The 16,775-nt window shown below is 48.7% G+C and overlaps 1 protein-coding gene across 1 annotated transcript in view; it reads right to left on the bottom strand.

Moving 5' to 3' along the window:
• The window catches only part of LOC132832963 (zinc-binding protein A33-like), a 36,950-nt gene extending 21,391 nt beyond the window's left edge, over positions 1 to 15,559 (bottom strand). The window contains exons 1-5 of the mRNA XM_060851210.1: positions 14,941 to 15,559; positions 14,743 to 14,838; positions 14,416 to 14,649; positions 13,926 to 13,948; positions 12,642 to 12,757 (exon numbers count right to left, since the gene is read on the bottom strand). Coding sequence (XP_060707193.1) covers positions 12,642 to 12,757; positions 13,926 to 13,948; positions 14,416 to 14,649; positions 14,743 to 14,838; positions 14,941 to 15,351 — 880 coding nt within the window. The 5' untranslated portion in view covers positions 15,352 to 15,559. The remainder of the gene's footprint in view (positions 1 to 12,641; positions 12,758 to 13,925; positions 13,949 to 14,415; positions 14,650 to 14,742; positions 14,839 to 14,940) is intronic.
• Positions 15,560 to 16,775: the final 1,216 nt, after the last annotated feature.

The raw sequence follows: 16,775 nt of genomic DNA, 5'->3' as shown, positions 1-16,775 counted from the left end.
TCAGCCACATGAGGGAGATTTAAACAATTCTTAGAAAAGCTCATGGATGCTTTTGGGATAGTGTAGGTAGTCAATCTGAGTATAGTTCACAGGTCAGTGCAACATTAAGGGCTGAAGGGACTGTTCTGCGCTGTATTGTTCTATGTTCTATGTTGTAAGATATTTGAGGAACAATGGCAGACGCTAAAAAGAACAGCACATGACTCACATCAAAGATATATTTCAGTGAGGAAAAAGAGTTATAGGAAGGGGATGAGCCAGCAACAGTTAACACGGGAAGTTAAGCACTTATGAAGAGTCATCTAGACTTGAAATGTTAGCTTGCTTTCAATGTCCGTGTGAAGATTTGTAGCTCGGGTGGCTACTCATTGCTCATTTGCTGCCATATTCCCACTATTCCAAATCACACCCTTCCCTCACTTGGAAGTGACAGCAGTTTTAGGTACCTGCGCCCTCCTGAAGGACCATCCCATACCATCTCACATTCTGAACACTTGGAAAACTGACCAAAAACATTACATGGAATAAGTAGACTCAGACTGAATTGGACCTCTCCAAAATGTCATGAGCGGACATTGCGTTTACTGCTTGATCAGTAGGATTACTGAAAATATTGGAACAGTGGATTTGTGATTAGTACTGCTGCCTCACAGCACCAGGGAGCTGGGTTCAAATCCAGCATCAGGTAATTGTATGAAGTTTGTACATTCTCCCATGTTTGTGCTGGTTTCCTCTCACAGTGTGTTGCTGGAAAAGCGCAGCAGGTCAGTATCTCCAAGGAACAGGAGATACGACGTTTCGGGCTTATGCCCTTTTCCAGCAACACATTTTCAGCTCTGATCTGCAGACCTCACTTTTTCCTCTCACAGTCCAAGATGTGCAGCTTTTGTCCATTGTGTCCAGGAAAGTGCAGCTTTGTGTATTAGCCATGGGAAAAGTGGAGTTAAAATAATATGTGAAGGCATTGGGTCCTGGAGGGATGCTTTTCAGAGAGTCAGTGTGGATTCGATTGGCTGAATGGCCTGCTTCCACATGGGAAGGATATTGTGATTCTAACAACCTCACAACCTGCAAGCTGGAATTTTATAAATATCTCTCTCATGTTTAATATTAGACTACGTTACACCCATAGATATTTATCAGGCTAAGCAGATCTGGCAGCATCTGTTCAGAGAAATCAGAGTTAACGTTTCAGATCAAGTGACCCTTCCTCAGAACTGATGGGAGCTGGGAAATGTCAGTTTATATACAGAAGCTGGGGTGAGGGGTGAGAGGTGAGAAGTAAATGATAGGTGGAGATTGAGCCCAAAGAGAGAGAAGAGCAGTTAGACAGACAAAGGATTGGATAATGATCTGGGTAGGGGAGTGAAGAGCTGTTAATGGAGGCTGATGAAGGGCTTATGCTCGAAACGTCGAATTCTCTATTCCTGAGATGCTGCCTAACCTGCTGTGCTTTGACCAGCAACACATTTGCAGCTGTGATCTCCAGCATCTGCAGACCTCATTTTTTACTGTTAGTGGCTGACAATGTTTTGTGTGTAATCACAGTCTCTGTGATAACAAGGCACTAGCCCACTTTCCTCCATATGTCTATCCAATGCCCATTTAAATGCCCATAAAGATGGAGAGTCCACCACTGTTACTGGCAGGGCATTCCATGAACTCACGACTCGCTGAGTAAAGAATCTACCCCGAACATCTGTCCTATACCTGCCACCCCTTAATTTAAAGCTATGCCCCCTCGTAATAGCTGACTCCATACATGGAAAAAGGATCTCATGGTCAACCCAATCTAAATCCCTAATCATCTTGTACACCTCTATCAAGTCACCCCTAAACCTTCTTTTCTACAGTGAAAACAGCCCCAAGTGCCTCAGCCTTTCCTCATACGATCTTCCTATCATACCAGGCAACATCGTGGTAAACCTCCTCTGCACCCATTCCAGTGCCTCCACATCCTTCCTATAGTATGGCGACCAAAACTGCACACAATACTCCAGATACGGCCGCACCAGAGTCTTATACAACTGCAACATGACCTCAGCACTCCGGAACTCAATTCCCCTACCAATAAAGCCCAGTACACCATATGCCTTCTTCACAGCACTATTTACCTGGGTGGCAACTTTCAGAGATCTGTGTACATGGACACCAAGATCCCTCTGCTCATCCACACTACCAAGTATCCGACCATTAGCCCAGTACTCCATCTTGTTTCTCTTACCAAAGTGAATCACTTCACACTTAGCGACATTGAACTCCATTTGCCACCTTTCTGCCCAGCTCTGCAGCTTATCTATATTCCGCTGTAACCTGCCACATCCTTCCTCACTCTCAACAACTCCACCGACTTTCGTATCATCCGCAAACTTGCTCACCCAACCTTCTAGCCCCTCCTCCAGGTCATTTATAAAAATGACAAGCAGCAATGGTCCCAGAACAGATCCTTGCAGAACACCGCTGGTAACTGCACTCCAAAATGAACCTTTACCATCAACTACTACCCTCTGTCTTCTTCCAGCCAGCTACTTCCTAATAAAAACCTCCAACTCCGCCTCAATGCCATACCTCCGTATTTTTTGCAGTAGTCTACCATGGGGAACCTTATCAAATGCCTTACTAAAATCCATATACACCACATCTACCGCTTTACCCTCGTCCACCTCCTTAGTCACCTTCTCAAATAATTCAAAAAGGTTTGTGAGGCACGACCGGCCCTTCACAAAACCATGCTGACTATCCTTGATCACATTATTCCTATCCAGATGTTCATAAATCTTATCCCTTACAATTCTCTCTAAGACTTTGCCCACAACAGAGGTAAGACTCACCGGCCTATAGTTACTAGGGTGATCCCTACTCTCCGTCTTGAACAAGGGAATCATATTTGCTATCCTCCAGTCTTCTGGCACTATTCCCGTAGACAACGAGGACATAAAAATCAAGGCCAATGGCTCTGCAATCTCCTCCCTTGCTTCCCAGAGAATCCTAGGATAAATGCCATCAGGCCCAGGGGACTTATCTACATTCACCCTTTCCAGAATTTCCAACACTTCTTCCCTATATATTTCAAAGCCATCCATTCTAATTAATTGTGACTCAATATTCACATCAGCAACAATGTCCTGTTCCTGAGTGAATACTGACGAAAAGTATTCATTCAGTTTCTCCCCAATTTCTTCAGCCTCCACACGCAAATTCCCACTACTAACCATGACAGGGCCTATTCCTACCCTAGTCATCCTTTTATTCCTGACATACCTATCGAAAGCCTTTGGGTTTTCCCTAATCCTATCAACCAAGGACTTTTCATGTCCCCTCCTTGTTGCTCTTAGCTCTCTCTTGAGATCCTTCCTGGCTACCTTATAACTCTCAATCGCCCCAATTGAACCTTCACGCCTCATCTTTACATAGGCCGCCCTCTTCCCTTTAACAAAAGATTCCAATTCCTTTTTAAACCACGGCTCCCTCACACAACTCTTTCCTCCCTGCCTGACAGGTACATACTCATCAAGGACACTCAGTAGTTGTTCCTTGAACAAGCTCCACATATCGATTGCACCCTTCCTTTGAAGCCTACTTTTCCAAGCCACGCATCCTAAGTCATGACTCACCGCATCATAATTTCCCTGACCCCAGCTATAACTCTTACCCTGTAGAGCACACTTATCCCTCTCCATCACTGGAGTAAAAGTCACCGAATTGTGGTCACTGTTCCCAAAGTGCTCACCTACTTCCAATTCTAACACCTGGCCTGGTTCGTTACCCAGAACCAAATCCAGTATGGCCTCACCTTTTGTTGGCCTGTCTATCGTGTCCGGAAACCCTCCTGCACATATTGGACAAACACCGACCCATCTAACGTACTCGAGCTGTAGCTTTCCCAGTCAATAGCTGGAAAGTTAAAGTCCCCCATAACAACCATCCTATTACTTTCACTCTTCTCCTGAATCATCCTCGCAGTACTTTCTTCTACGTCTCTCGGACTATTAGGAAGCGTGTAGAAAACTCCTAACACGGTGACCTCACCTTTCCTATTTCTACGCTCAGCCCAAACTACCTCAGATGGCGAGTCTTCATCCATCGTCCTTTCCACTGCTGTAATACTATCTTTGACAAGCAATGCCACACCTCCCCCTCTTTTACCCCCACCTCTGACCCTACTAAAACATTTAAACCCTGGAACCTGCAACAACCAATCTTGTCCCTGTTCTACCCATGTCTCCGTAATAGCCAGAACATCGAACTCCCAAGCATCAACCCAGGCTGCAAGTTCACCTACCTTATTTCATATACTTCTTGCATTGAAGTATAACACTTCAAGTCAGTTTCCTGCTTACAGGCACCCTTCTTCGAGATTGATGCCTGGTTCCTAACCTCCCTACACTCCAGGCCCTGCATCCTAAACCTACAGTCTAGGTTCCCATGCCCCTGCAGAGTTAGTTTAAACCCCCTGAAAGAGCACTAGCAAACCTCCCCCCAAGGATACTGGTGCCCCTCAGGTTCAGGTGTAGACCATCATGTTTATAGAGATTCCACCTTCCCCAGAAAGAACCCCAGTTATCCAGAAACTGGAATCCCTCCCTCCTGCACCATCCCTGTAGCCACTCATTTAACTGCTCTCTCTCCCTATTCCTTGACTCTCTATCACGTGGCACAGGTAATAATTCAGAGACAACAACCCTATTTGTTCTAACTCTGAGCTTCCAACCTAGCTCCCTGAAAGCCTGCCTAACATGCTCTTCTCTCTTCCTACCTATGTCGTTGGTGCCAATGTGGACCACGACTTCGGACTGCTCCCCTTCCCCCTTAAGGACCCGGAAAACACGATCAGAGACATCACGTACCCTTGCACCTGGGAGGCAACATACTCTCGACCCCACAAAACCGCCTATCTGTGCCCTGAACTATCGAGTCTCCAATAACTATTGCTCTGCTCTTCTCCACCCTTCCCTTCTGAGCAACGGGGACAGGCTTCGTGCCAGAGGCCTGACCGCATTGCTTACCCCTGATAAGTAGTCCCCCCCCACATGTATCCAAAACGGTATACTTCTTCTTGAGGGGAATGACCACAGGGGGTCTCTCCACTGGTTGCTTCCTCCCAGTCCCTCTCACTGTCACCCATCTGTCTACAATCTTTGAAGTTACTACTTCCCTAAAGCTCCGATCTATGACCCCCTCTGCCTCCCGAATGATCCTAAGTTCATCCAACTCCAGCTCCAGTTCCCTAACATGGTTTTGGAGGAGCTGGAGATCGGTGCACTTCCTGCAAGTGTAATCAGCAGGGACGACCAACAGAAGATCAACTGTTCTACGTAGTCAACAAAGAGACAGGCGTAGCTGGGGCCCATACGTGTGCCCATGGCTACCCCTTTGGTCTGGAGGAAGTGGGAGGATTCAAAGGAGAAATTGTTAAGGTTGAGGACCACTTCAGCCAAACAAATGAGAGTGTCGGTGGAAGGGTACTGTTGGGATGTCTGGAGAGGAAAAAACGAAGGTCTTGGAGGCCCTGGTCATGGTGGATGGAGGTGTAGAGGGATTGGATATCCATGTTGAAGATGAGTCGTTGTGGGCTGGGGAAACGGAAGTCTTGGAGGAGGTGGAGGGTGTGGGTGGTGTCTCGAATGTATGTTGGGAGTTCCTGGACTGGGGGGATAGGACAGTGTCGAGGTAGGTAGAGATGAGTTTCAGTGGGGCAGGAGCATGCTGAGACAATTGGTCGGCCAGGGTGGTTAGGCTTGTGGATCTTGGGAAGGAGGTAGAACCAGGCAGTGCGGGGTTCCCGGACTATGAGGTTAGAAGCTGCGGGTGGGAGATCTCCTGAGGTGCTGAGGTTCTGCATGGTCTGGGAAATGATGGTTTGGTGATGAGGGGTGGGATCATGGTCTAGGAGCCAGTAGGAAGAGGTGTCCTCGAGTTGGTGTTTAGCTTCAGTGGTGTAGAGGTCAGTGCGCCAGACTACCACTGCACCCCCTTTATCCGCTGGCTTTATGGTGAGGTTGGGATTGGAGCAGAGGGATTGGAGGGCTGCGCGTTGTGAGGGTGAGAGGTTAGAATGGGGGAGGGAGGTAGACAGGTTGAGGTGGTTAATGTCCCGGCGGCAGTTGGAAATGAAGAGGTCGAGGACAGGTAATAGGCCAGCGCGGGGTGTCCAGGTGGATGCAGTGTGTTGGAGGTGGGTGAAGGGGTCCTCGGAAGGTGGGCAGGAATCCTGATTGTGAAAGTAAGCTCGGAGGTGGAGGCGACGGAAGAATTGTTCGACGTCACGGCATGTGTTAAATTCATTGATGCGTGGAAGGAGGGGGATGAAGGTGAGTCCTTTGTTGAGGACTGATCGTTCGTCCTCAGTGAGGGGGAGGTCTGGAGGGATGGTGAAAACTCAGTAGGGCTGGGAGCTGGGATCTGGTGTGGGTGTGGAGCTCGGAGTGGGGACGGAGCCAGTACCTGGAGTGGGTGTGATGGTGGGGGAATGGGGGTGGAGTCATGAGCAGGAGTAATGTGCCCCTCTGGGTTCTGGGAGGTGGGGATAGTGACAGTGGGGTCTGTGGAGGACGTGTCAGCAGACTGCAGGTGAGTGGCGCTGGTGGGGGTGGAAGTGGTGGCAGACACGGCAGTAGGGGTGGCGGAAGTCACTGAGCGTGTGGCATCAGCGATGATGTGAGGGCCAGAAGTGGCTTTGGTAGTGGCCATGATGGGGGCGGAAGTGACATCATCAATCAGCGTGGAAGCTGCATCAGCCGCATGGCTAATGGCGTTTCCGAGGCCAGGGGAATCTTCTGGAATGCTTGAGGAGCGCTGGTTATGGAGGTGGGTGGATAAAAGTGGAGAAAATTACAATTTTTGATGTTTGAGATGGAGTTGAAGTACTGTTTGTTGAGAGTATGAATTCTCCTGTGGATGTAGTACAGATTGGGTCCTTTGCAATTCTGAGAGAATGTGGCCCTCAGCAGAGGCAGGGCTGACTGTAGAGAGCTGAAAATGTGTTGCTGGTTAAAGCACAGCAGGTCAGGCAGCATCCAAGGAACAGGAAATTCGACGTTTCGGGCCAGAGCCCTTCATCAGGAATGAGGAGAGTGTGCCAGGCTGGCTAAGATAAAAGGTATAGAGGAGGGACTTGGGGGAGGGATGATGGAGATGTGATAGGTGGAAGGAGGTCAAGGTGAGGGTGATAGGCCGGAGTGGGGTGGGGGTGGAGAGGTCAGGAAGAAGATTGCAGGTTAGGAGGGCAGTGCTGAGTTCGAGGGAATCGACTGAGACAAGGTGGGGGGGACGGGAAGTGAGGAAACTGGAGAAATCTGAGTTCATCCCTTGTGGTTGGAGTGTTCCCAGGCGGAAGATGAGGCGCTCTTCCTTCAACCGTCGTGTTGTTATGTTCTGGAGATGGAGGAGTCCAAGGACTTGCATGCCCTCGGTGGAGTGGGAGGGAGAGTTAAAGTGTTGAGCCACGGGGTGGTTGAGTTGGTTGGTTGGTCCGGGCGTCCCAGAGGCGTTCCCTGAAGCGTTCTGCAAGTAGGCGGCCCGTCTCCCCAATGTAGAGGAGGCCACATCGGGTGCAGCGGATGCAATAGATGATGTGTGTGGAGGTGCAGGTGAATTTGTGGCGGATATGGAAGGATCCCTTGGGGCTTTGGAGAGAGGTAAGGGAGGAGGTGTGGGCGCAAGTTTTGCATTTCCTGCGGTTTCAGGGGAAGGTGCTGGGAGTGGAGGTTGAGTTGGTGGAGGGTGTGGACCTGATGAGGGAGTCACGAAGGGAGTGGTCTTTGCGGAACGCTGATCAGGGAGGGGAGGGAAATATATCCCTGGTGGTGAGGTCCGTTTGGAGGTGGCGGAAATGACGGCGAATGATACGCTGTATACGGAGGTTGGTGGATTGGTAGGTGAGAACCACTGGGGTTCTGTCTTGGTGGCGGTTGGAGGGGCGGGGCTCAAGGGCGGAGGAGCGGGAAGTGGAGGAGATGCGGTGGAGGGCATCGTCGATCACGCCTGGAGGGAATCTGCGTTCCTTGAAGAAGGAGGCCATCTGGGCTGTACGGTATTGGAACTGGTCCTCCTGGGAGCAGATGTGGCGGAGACAAAGGAATTGGGAATATGGGATGGCGTTTTTACAGGGGGCAGGATGGGAGGAGATGTAGTCCAGGTAGCTGTGGGAGTCAGTCGGTTTATAGTAGATGTCTGTGTTGATTCGGTCGCCCGAGATAGAAATGGAAAGGTCTAGGAAGGGGAGGGTGGAGTCTGAGACAGTCCAGGTGAATTTGAGGTCGGGATGGAAGGTGTTGGTAAAGTTGATGAACTGTTCAACCTACTCGTGGGAGCACGAGGCAGCGCCAATACAGTCATCGATGTAGCGGAGGAAAAGGTGGGGGGTGGTGCCAGTGGCGTTGCAGAAGATGGACTGTTCCACATATCCTACCAAGAGACAGGTATAGCTGGGGCCCATGCGGGTGCCCATGGCAACTCCTTTAGTTTGGAAGAAGTGGAAGGAATCGAAAGAGGAGTTATTCAGGGTGATGTCCAGTTCAGTCAGTCGAAGGAGGGTGTCAGTGGAAGGGTACTGGTTGGTGCGGCAGGAAAGGAAGAAGTGGAGGGCTTTGAGTCCTTCGTGATGGGGAATGGAGGTGTACAGGGACTGGATGTCCATTGTGAAGATAAGGCGATGGGGACCGTGTAAGTGAAAATCATGGAGGAGGTGGAGGGCGTGGGTGGTGTCCCGAACGTAGGTGGGGAGTTCTTGGACTAAAGGGGACAGAACCATGTCGAGGTACGCGGAGATGAGTTCAGTGGGGCAGGAGCAGGCTGAGACAATGGGTCAGCCGGGGCAGTCAGGGTTGTGGATTTTGGGCAGGACGTAGAAACGGGTGGTGCGGGGTTGTGGGATGATGAGGTTGGAGGCGGTGGATGGGAGATCCCCTGAGGTGATGAGGTTATGGATGGTCTGGGAGATGATGGTTTGGTGGTGGGAGGTGGGGTCATGGTCAAGGGGGCAATAGGAGGAAGCGTCCGCGAGCTGGCGTTTGGCCTCAGCGGTATAAAGGTCTGTGTGCCAAACTACTACCGCGCCTTCCTTGTCTGAGGGTTTGATGGTGAGGTTGGGGTTGGAGCGGACGGAGTGGAGGGCTGCACGTTCTGAGGGTGAGAGGTTGGAGTGGGTGGGAGGGGTGGACAGGTTGAGTCAGTTAATGTCGCGGCGGCAGTTGGCTATAAATAGATCGAGGGTGAGTAAGAGGCCAGCACGGGGTGTCCAGGTGGAGGGGGTGTGTTGGATTCGGGAGAAGGGGTCGTCAGAGGGTGGGCGGGAGTCTTGGTTGTAAAAGTAGGCACGGAGGTGAAGGCGGCGGAAGAATTGTTCAATATCTCGCCGCGTGTTGAACTCATTAATCCGAGGGCGTAGGGGAATGAAGCTGAGGCCTCTGCTGAGGACTGATCTTTCATCCTCAGAGAGGTGGAGGTCTGGAGAGATGGTGAAGATCCGGCAAGGTTGGGAACTAGGACGTAGTGTGCGACCAGAGCTTGGAGTGGGGGCGTGGTTAGGGGCGGGGGCGGGGACAGAGATCGGCGTAGGGGCGTGGTTAGATGTGGTGACGAAGCTTGGTGTGGGGACGGGGTCATGCGTGATGACGAACGTCGGCGTGGAGGCGGAGATCATCTGCACGACCACAACGCTTCAGGTGTCAACCTGCACACCACAATGCCTCAGGTGTCAACATCACTAACCTGCACGACCACAACGCCTCAGATGTCTGCTCCCCCGCGCCGACTTTCGTCATCACGCGTAACCCCGCCCCCACAAGGGATGAACTCAGATTTCTCCAATTTCCTCATTTCCCCTGCCCCCACCTTGTCTCAGTCGATTCCCTTGAACTCAGCACCGCTCTCCTAACCTTGCAACCTCCTTCCTGACCTCTCCGTCCCCACCCCACTCCGGCCTATCACCCTCACCTTGACCTCCTTCCACCTATCACGTCTCCATCGCCCCTCCCCCAAGTCCCTCCTCCCTACCTTTTATCTTAGCCTGCTGGACACACTTTCCTCATTCCTGATGAAGGGCTTTTGCCCGAAACGTCGAATTTCCTGTTCCTTGGATGCTGCCTGACCTGCTGCGCTTTAACCAGCAACACACTTTCTTGCCAAGAACAGCACCTCATTTTCCACTTCTGGACTCTGCAGCCTCCCTGCCTCAATATCGAATTCAATAATTTTAAGAATTGAGCGCTCCCATGGCCTTCCCTCAACCCCATCACATTAGGCCTCGTCATTCAGAGTCTGGTATTACACACAACCCATTGTTAGCCACAAACCTTCCCCATCAACAGTTCCTCACCCTCTGAGACTGACTGTTATCGATTCCTTTCTCTGTCCCACTGTTCTTCCTTGTCTTTAGGCTCTGTGCCCAGATATCGTACAGTCCTTACCCCAATCCCCACACTAATGTCTGCATATAAACGACATTTTCTGAGCTGCCGTCAGTTCTGAGGAAGGGTCACTCAATCCAAAACATTAACTCTGATTTCTCTCCACAGATGCTGCCAGATGTGCTGAGCTTTTCAAGCAACTTCTGTTTTTGTCTCTTATTTACAGCATCCACTGTTCTTTCAGTTGCTATTTATCTGCTACAGTTTTCATCATTGACCACTTCAGTAAGACCATCACACGCCTTCCATTACACAATGTAATCTCTCAGTATTTGCAACTCCTTCTCTTCGCTGAACCACCTAAATCCCACCTTCCACACTCAAACATCCTCTTCCCCCTCCCCTCATTCTCACACTGATAATGTCCAACTTCCACATCACCCTCACCTTCACCTGGTCGATCTGTGATTGCTCTTTCTCTTCCTTGACATGTCTGTTTCCATTTCTGGGGATAGACTGACCAATAATATCCACTATAATCCCATTTCTCCTGCTACGTAGAGTATACATTCTCACACCCTGCTTCCTGTAAACACTCTATTCCATCCTCCCAGTTCCTCCGTCTCCATTCCATCTGCTCTGACAAAGCAAACATTGACAAGGGAGCCTCGGAAATGCCCACATCCTTCCTCAACTGAGGATTCACCAGCACTGTCATTGAGAGTGCTTTCAATCTGGTCCGACACCTCCCACACTTCTGCCCCCACCCCCTCTCTTTTCTGCCACAACAACGATAGTGTTCCCCTTGTCCCAACCTACCATCCCACCAGCATCTACAACCAGACGAGCATCAGACACCATTTCCGCCACCTGCAAGTAAGATGTCACCACCAGGCATATATTTCCCTCTTCTCCCTTGTCAGCCTTTCACATGGACCATTACCTTCCAATCACCCTGATGCTCTCTTCCTTCACTCCCAACATGCACCCACAGCCCCACAGCAACATCCTCAGCAACCGTCAAAGGTACAACACCTTCCCATTTACCTCCAGTATTCAAGGGTCCAACACACCTGCAAGGTGAGGTCACACTTCACACAATCTAGTCTCTTGCATTCACTGTTCACAAGTTGGTCTCCTCTGTATTGGGGAAACAAAGCATCTGTGTTCTGCCATTTAAGAAAAAGGACCCTGAGCTTCCAGTTACCAACCACTTTAACATACCATCCTATTCTCTGGGCAACATCTCTGTCTCTGGCTTGCTGCAGTGCTCCACTGAAGCTCTGCGCAGTCTGGAAGAACGACATCTCATTTTCCACTTACAGACCCTGCAGTTCTGTGGACTCAATTACAAGGGCAATAATTCTAGTCCCAGAGCTCTATCATGACCTAGACCCCTACCCCACACACCGGGTTTTGTTTTCACTGCCATTATACTCTGCCTATTATTTGGCATTAACAGTCTCTATCACCAGGTATTCACTCTCCTAACAAAATCGTTATACATTTTCTTCTGTCTTTCTAACTGTACTTCTCTCTGTTTCGGACGATCCCCACCTATCATTTCCTGCTTACCTCCTCCCCCACTGTACCTTCTGCATATAAACCGACTTTTACCAGCTACTATCAGCTTTGAGGAAAGATCACTCAATCTGAAAGGTTAACTCTGATTTCTCTCCACAGATGCTGGAAGACCTGGGGAGCTTTCCAAGGAATTTGTGTTTTGTTTCTCTCACAACCCCCTTTAGATAAGTGCCTGTTAACACTGGCTCTTAAATGTCTACATGCCTTTTGATATTATGATAGAAACCTTTCCTCCAATGTCTCACCAGATGGAGCCAGCCCAGTCTACTCTAGAAATCCTGTTTCCGTGCTCTATTCCTCTGGTTCGACAGAACCCTTCACTGGGTAACAACAAAGACTGCAGATGCTGGAAACCAGAGTCTAGATTAGAGTGGTACTGGAAAAGCACAGCAGGTCAGGCAGTATCTGAGCAGCAGGAAAATCGACGTTTCTGGCAAAAGCCCTTCATCGGGAATAGATTTTCCTGCACTTCGGATGCTGCCTGACCTTCTGCGCTTTTCCAGCACCACTTTAATCCAGAACCCTTCACTGCTCTCACACACAGAGCTGATGGCTTCAGACACTTACCCAAATGGACCCAGAGAAAATACAATGTTTCCAGGGAGAATCTCCCAGAATTAACAACTACTGATGTGAGAATGTAAACTGGGCCCTTCGAGACCTGACACAACTGGATCTACCATCAGAAAAATGAATACCCGTGTTTACCTGGGTTAATAGTGTGCAACATTTCTCTCCAGACTGTGTAGTGTAAAGGGCCAGTGAACTGTCCGAGAGACAGAGAGCCATCAGCAGCTGAGAGTGTCTTTGTCTCATTACTTCTCCTGTAAGCATTAAACAGATGATATCATAAACTCTGTTTTGTTCGAACATTTATGAAAACATTTATATATTCAAGCATTCCGCATTTTTCATGTTTGAGTCAATGGGATAGAAAGTGAAATGTTCATCTTATTTTTGTAACTGATCCAACAAGAATTCGATAATGCAAGGGCAATGATTGGAAACACCCAGGTCCAGAGAAAGGCCCATGTCCTGATAACAGATTAGGTACTGAGACATCACACACCGCAGGAGATAATATACGTTTCCTCCATCCCCTTGCCGTATTATAAACAGAGCTTGTGGAACAGAGACAAAAAACCGGAAACATCTAAAAGCCTCATATCCAACTGTGTAATACATGGGTCCCACAACCCTCTGAGAATCCTGCTCCTCTACTTCCAGCCTCTGACCATCTCCGATTTTAGTCTCTCTCTGCTCCCCACACACCCCACCCCCTACCACCCATTGGAGGTTGGGCCTTCAGCTGCCCAGACCCTCAGCTCTGGAATTCCCTCCCTGAACCTCGCCATCTTTCTATTCTAATTTCCTCCTTTAATATCCGCAAAAACCAACAGCAATCACCTGGATTAATAGCTCAGTGACACATTTCAATACTTTCCAACTCTCGTGTAAAATACTCAGAACATGACGTTACACTAATTAAAGATGTTTTTTATTTTGCATTTATTGTTCCCTTTATAAAGGCTATGGTGCGAGTTAGTGTTGTAAAAAGTGAAACAAAAATTATTCCCCCTTTCAACTCTGACTGTCTAGGGCTGGTCAGAAGCCATGCAGGGACAGGGATGGCCATTCCCTGGAAACATGGGCCATGTGTCTCTCACAGGGTCAGGGGGTAGGTCACAGTCACACAAACAGTCACAAAAATCAGGGCAGTGATCACTTCCAGCCTCGGAACCAGGCTGTATTTACAGGCATCTTGTCATTGTTTACAATGCTGCAGAACAGTGTCATAAAATCTAATACTGTTTAAAACCTGGAACAATCTTCTTCTTATAAAAAACACGTGTGTGAACCATAACCGGAGTTACTGTTATCCGATGAATCACCCTTTAAAGCGGCACCATTAACCAGGAAATAAATCCATAATTACCTGCCCCTGAGTTACTGAGCAAACTGGGCAGAGTGTCAGTAAAGAGCATGTCCTACCTTCTCTTCCGACCAGCTTCCTCCTGAAAGAAATGAATCACAAACAGTGAGGATGGCAGGAACAGATTTCAGGAGGAGACAGACAGACACCCGCTCACACACACTCTCTCCACATGGAACTGGAACTGGATTACAATGTGAGTTTCAGGAGACAATTAAACTTGGGGAACACGGAAATAATAACAAAACAAATAAAAACATCACAATCCATTCCCGGGAGAATGTTGGTATTCCCGAGAATTTGCAAATAGTTTGGCAGCGGTTAGTAAAAAAACAAAAATTACTGGAAAATCTCAGCAGGTTTGGAAGGATCTGTGGAAAGAAATCAGAGAGAACGCTTCGGGAGCATTGATCCTTCTTCAGTGACAACATCAGAACCGTCTGGACAGTCACAAGGTCAGTTCACTTTTTTCCACGACATTCCACATTATTTTTACAGTTGTCATCAGGTCCGAATCTGTCTGAAATAACCTGCAACATCTTCCCTCACCTTCAGAAATATCAGCTCGTCTTTTTGCTCCATCTGTTTCTGCAACTTTGAGAGTTCCTCCTCAATGGAATTTAAATTCTCCTGAATCTCTCGAAGGGTTTTCTCCATTGGTTCTACAATCCTCTCCTCTTCTTCCCTGAGATCTCTGAGTAAACGCTGCTCTTTCTCAGTGAGAATCTGGTGCATTTTAGTGAACTCGGATGTGATGTGGGTCTGCAGACTGCTCGCCTGTTCCTACCAAATGAAATGTGAAACCTCATTAATGTCCCGCGGTAAAGGGAACAAAACTAACCGAGATCCCAGAGAATCAGCACAGGGAGAGCTCACCCTCACTTCGGAAATCTTCCGTTTCTGGGTCAGTTCAGTTTGTAGAACAGCCGATTTCTTCTCTCTGAGTGAATCTAAGGCAGATTTCAGCTTATCCTGTAATTGGAAAAGAAATTGAAGAATTAGATGTGTTAGTTTAGGTCTGGGATCAGGGATATGTGATGAAACGCGCACTTTACAAAATATTGTCTCTTTGACCTTGTAGATTTCAACAGCCTCATCGATCGGCAGGAAGCGGTGCTCTCTGTGTTCCCGCGAATCTCGACAAATCAGACAGATCAATTTCCTGTCAGTTTCACAAAACAGCTTCAGATCTTCCTGATGTTTCTCACAGTGAGGTTTACTTTCCTTCTCTTTCGGATCCAGCTTTAATTTTCGAGCCTCCTCGGCCAGATTCGCTAAGGCCCGATTTACCCTGAGGTTTCTTTCCGGAAACACCTCTCTACATTGCGGGCAGGAGTTTATCTCCTTTTTTTCCCAACTCTGGGTGATACAGGAGCGGCAGAAGTTGTGTCCACAATCCAGTATAACCGGGTCAGTGAAGAAATCCAGACAAATGGGACAAATTACCTCCTCGGTCAGTCTCAGGAGCTGCTGTCTGGAAGCCATGTTCACACTCAGCACTTCCTGTTTCAAACCACTTTCAGTTTCAATGTGACTGCGCTGGTGAACACGTTCAGTTCAATCACTTCCCGATGGATTTTACTGCAATTATCAGAAAAGAGTAATCAGTAACTATGGTTTATAAAGGTTTTGACCTGGGAACAAGTGAAAAACAATATTTTGAAGGAGAAACAGGTTTAGGACGCTGACAGGGTTTGACCCCATCCCAGGAGGGTGAAGGTGCCTGGAGAGTTGCTTTTGGTGGAGGGACAGTGAGACAGAAGGGAGGGCGGGACGGAGTCTGAGGGAGGGCTCATGCTCTAGATGTTCATTAAATGCACAAAAAAGCTGCAAGGTTTAGCTTTATGAATCTTCATCTTGTTTCTGCCTGCAGAATTTTTTTAATTTCAAAAATTTACTTCATTCGTTAAAAAAATACACGCACCATCTATTTAGCCATTCGAGTCTGTACAGTCTTTGGAGAACAAAGACACTCCCAACAGTTCCAACAAACAAACCATGGAGTTTCTAACGTGTGCAATATGCTGTTTACTGGAGGGACCAGGAGGGTCCGAAAATTGAATGAACCCCAGTTTAGTTTGGCCAAAAGATAGATCCATCGGGATGTACCGCACGGCAACAATCCCTTCAGTCTAACTTGTGCATGCTGACCAGATATCATAAATAAATCTAGTCCCATTTGTTAGCACCTGACCCATACCCCTCTAACCTTTTCAATTCATAAACCCATGCAGGTACCTTTTCAATGTAGTAATTGTACCAATCTCCACCATTTCCTTGGGCAAGTCATTCCATCTACTATAAACTGACTGACTCCCACAGCTACCTGGACTACACCTCCTCCCATCCTGCCCCCTGTAAAAACGCCATCCCATATTCCCAATTCCTTTGTCTCCGCCGCATCTGCTCCCAGGAGGACCAGTTCCAATACCGTACAGCCCAGATGGCCTCCTTCTTCAAAGACCGCAGAATCCCCCCAGATGTGATCGATGATGCCCTCCACCGCATCTCCTCCACTTCCCGCTCCTCCGCCCTTGAGCCCGGCCCCTCCAACCGCCACCAGGACAGAACCCCACTACCACCCTACCAACCTCCGTATGCAGCATATCATCCGCTGTCATTTCCGCCACCTCCAAACGGACCTCACCACCAGGGATATATTTCCCTCCCCTCCCTGATCAGCGTTCCGCAAAGACCACTCCCTTCGTGACTCCCTCGTCAGGTCCACACCCCCCACCAACCCAACCTCCACTCCCGGCACCTTCCCCTGCAACCGCAGGAAATGCAATACTTGCGCCCACACCTCCTCCCTTACTTCTCTCCAAGGCCCCAAGGGATCCTTCCATATCCACCACAAATTCACCTGCACCTCCACACACATCATCTATTGCATCCGCTGCACCCGATGT

Source organism: Hemiscyllium ocellatum, chromosome 35, assembly GCF_020745735.1.
Source record: "Hemiscyllium ocellatum isolate sHemOce1 chromosome 35, sHemOce1.pat.X.cur, whole genome shotgun sequence".
Lineage (NCBI taxonomy): Eukaryota > Metazoa > Chordata > Chondrichthyes > Orectolobiformes > Hemiscylliidae > Hemiscyllium > Hemiscyllium ocellatum.
This window is presented reverse-complemented; position numbering and strand designations above follow the sequence as displayed.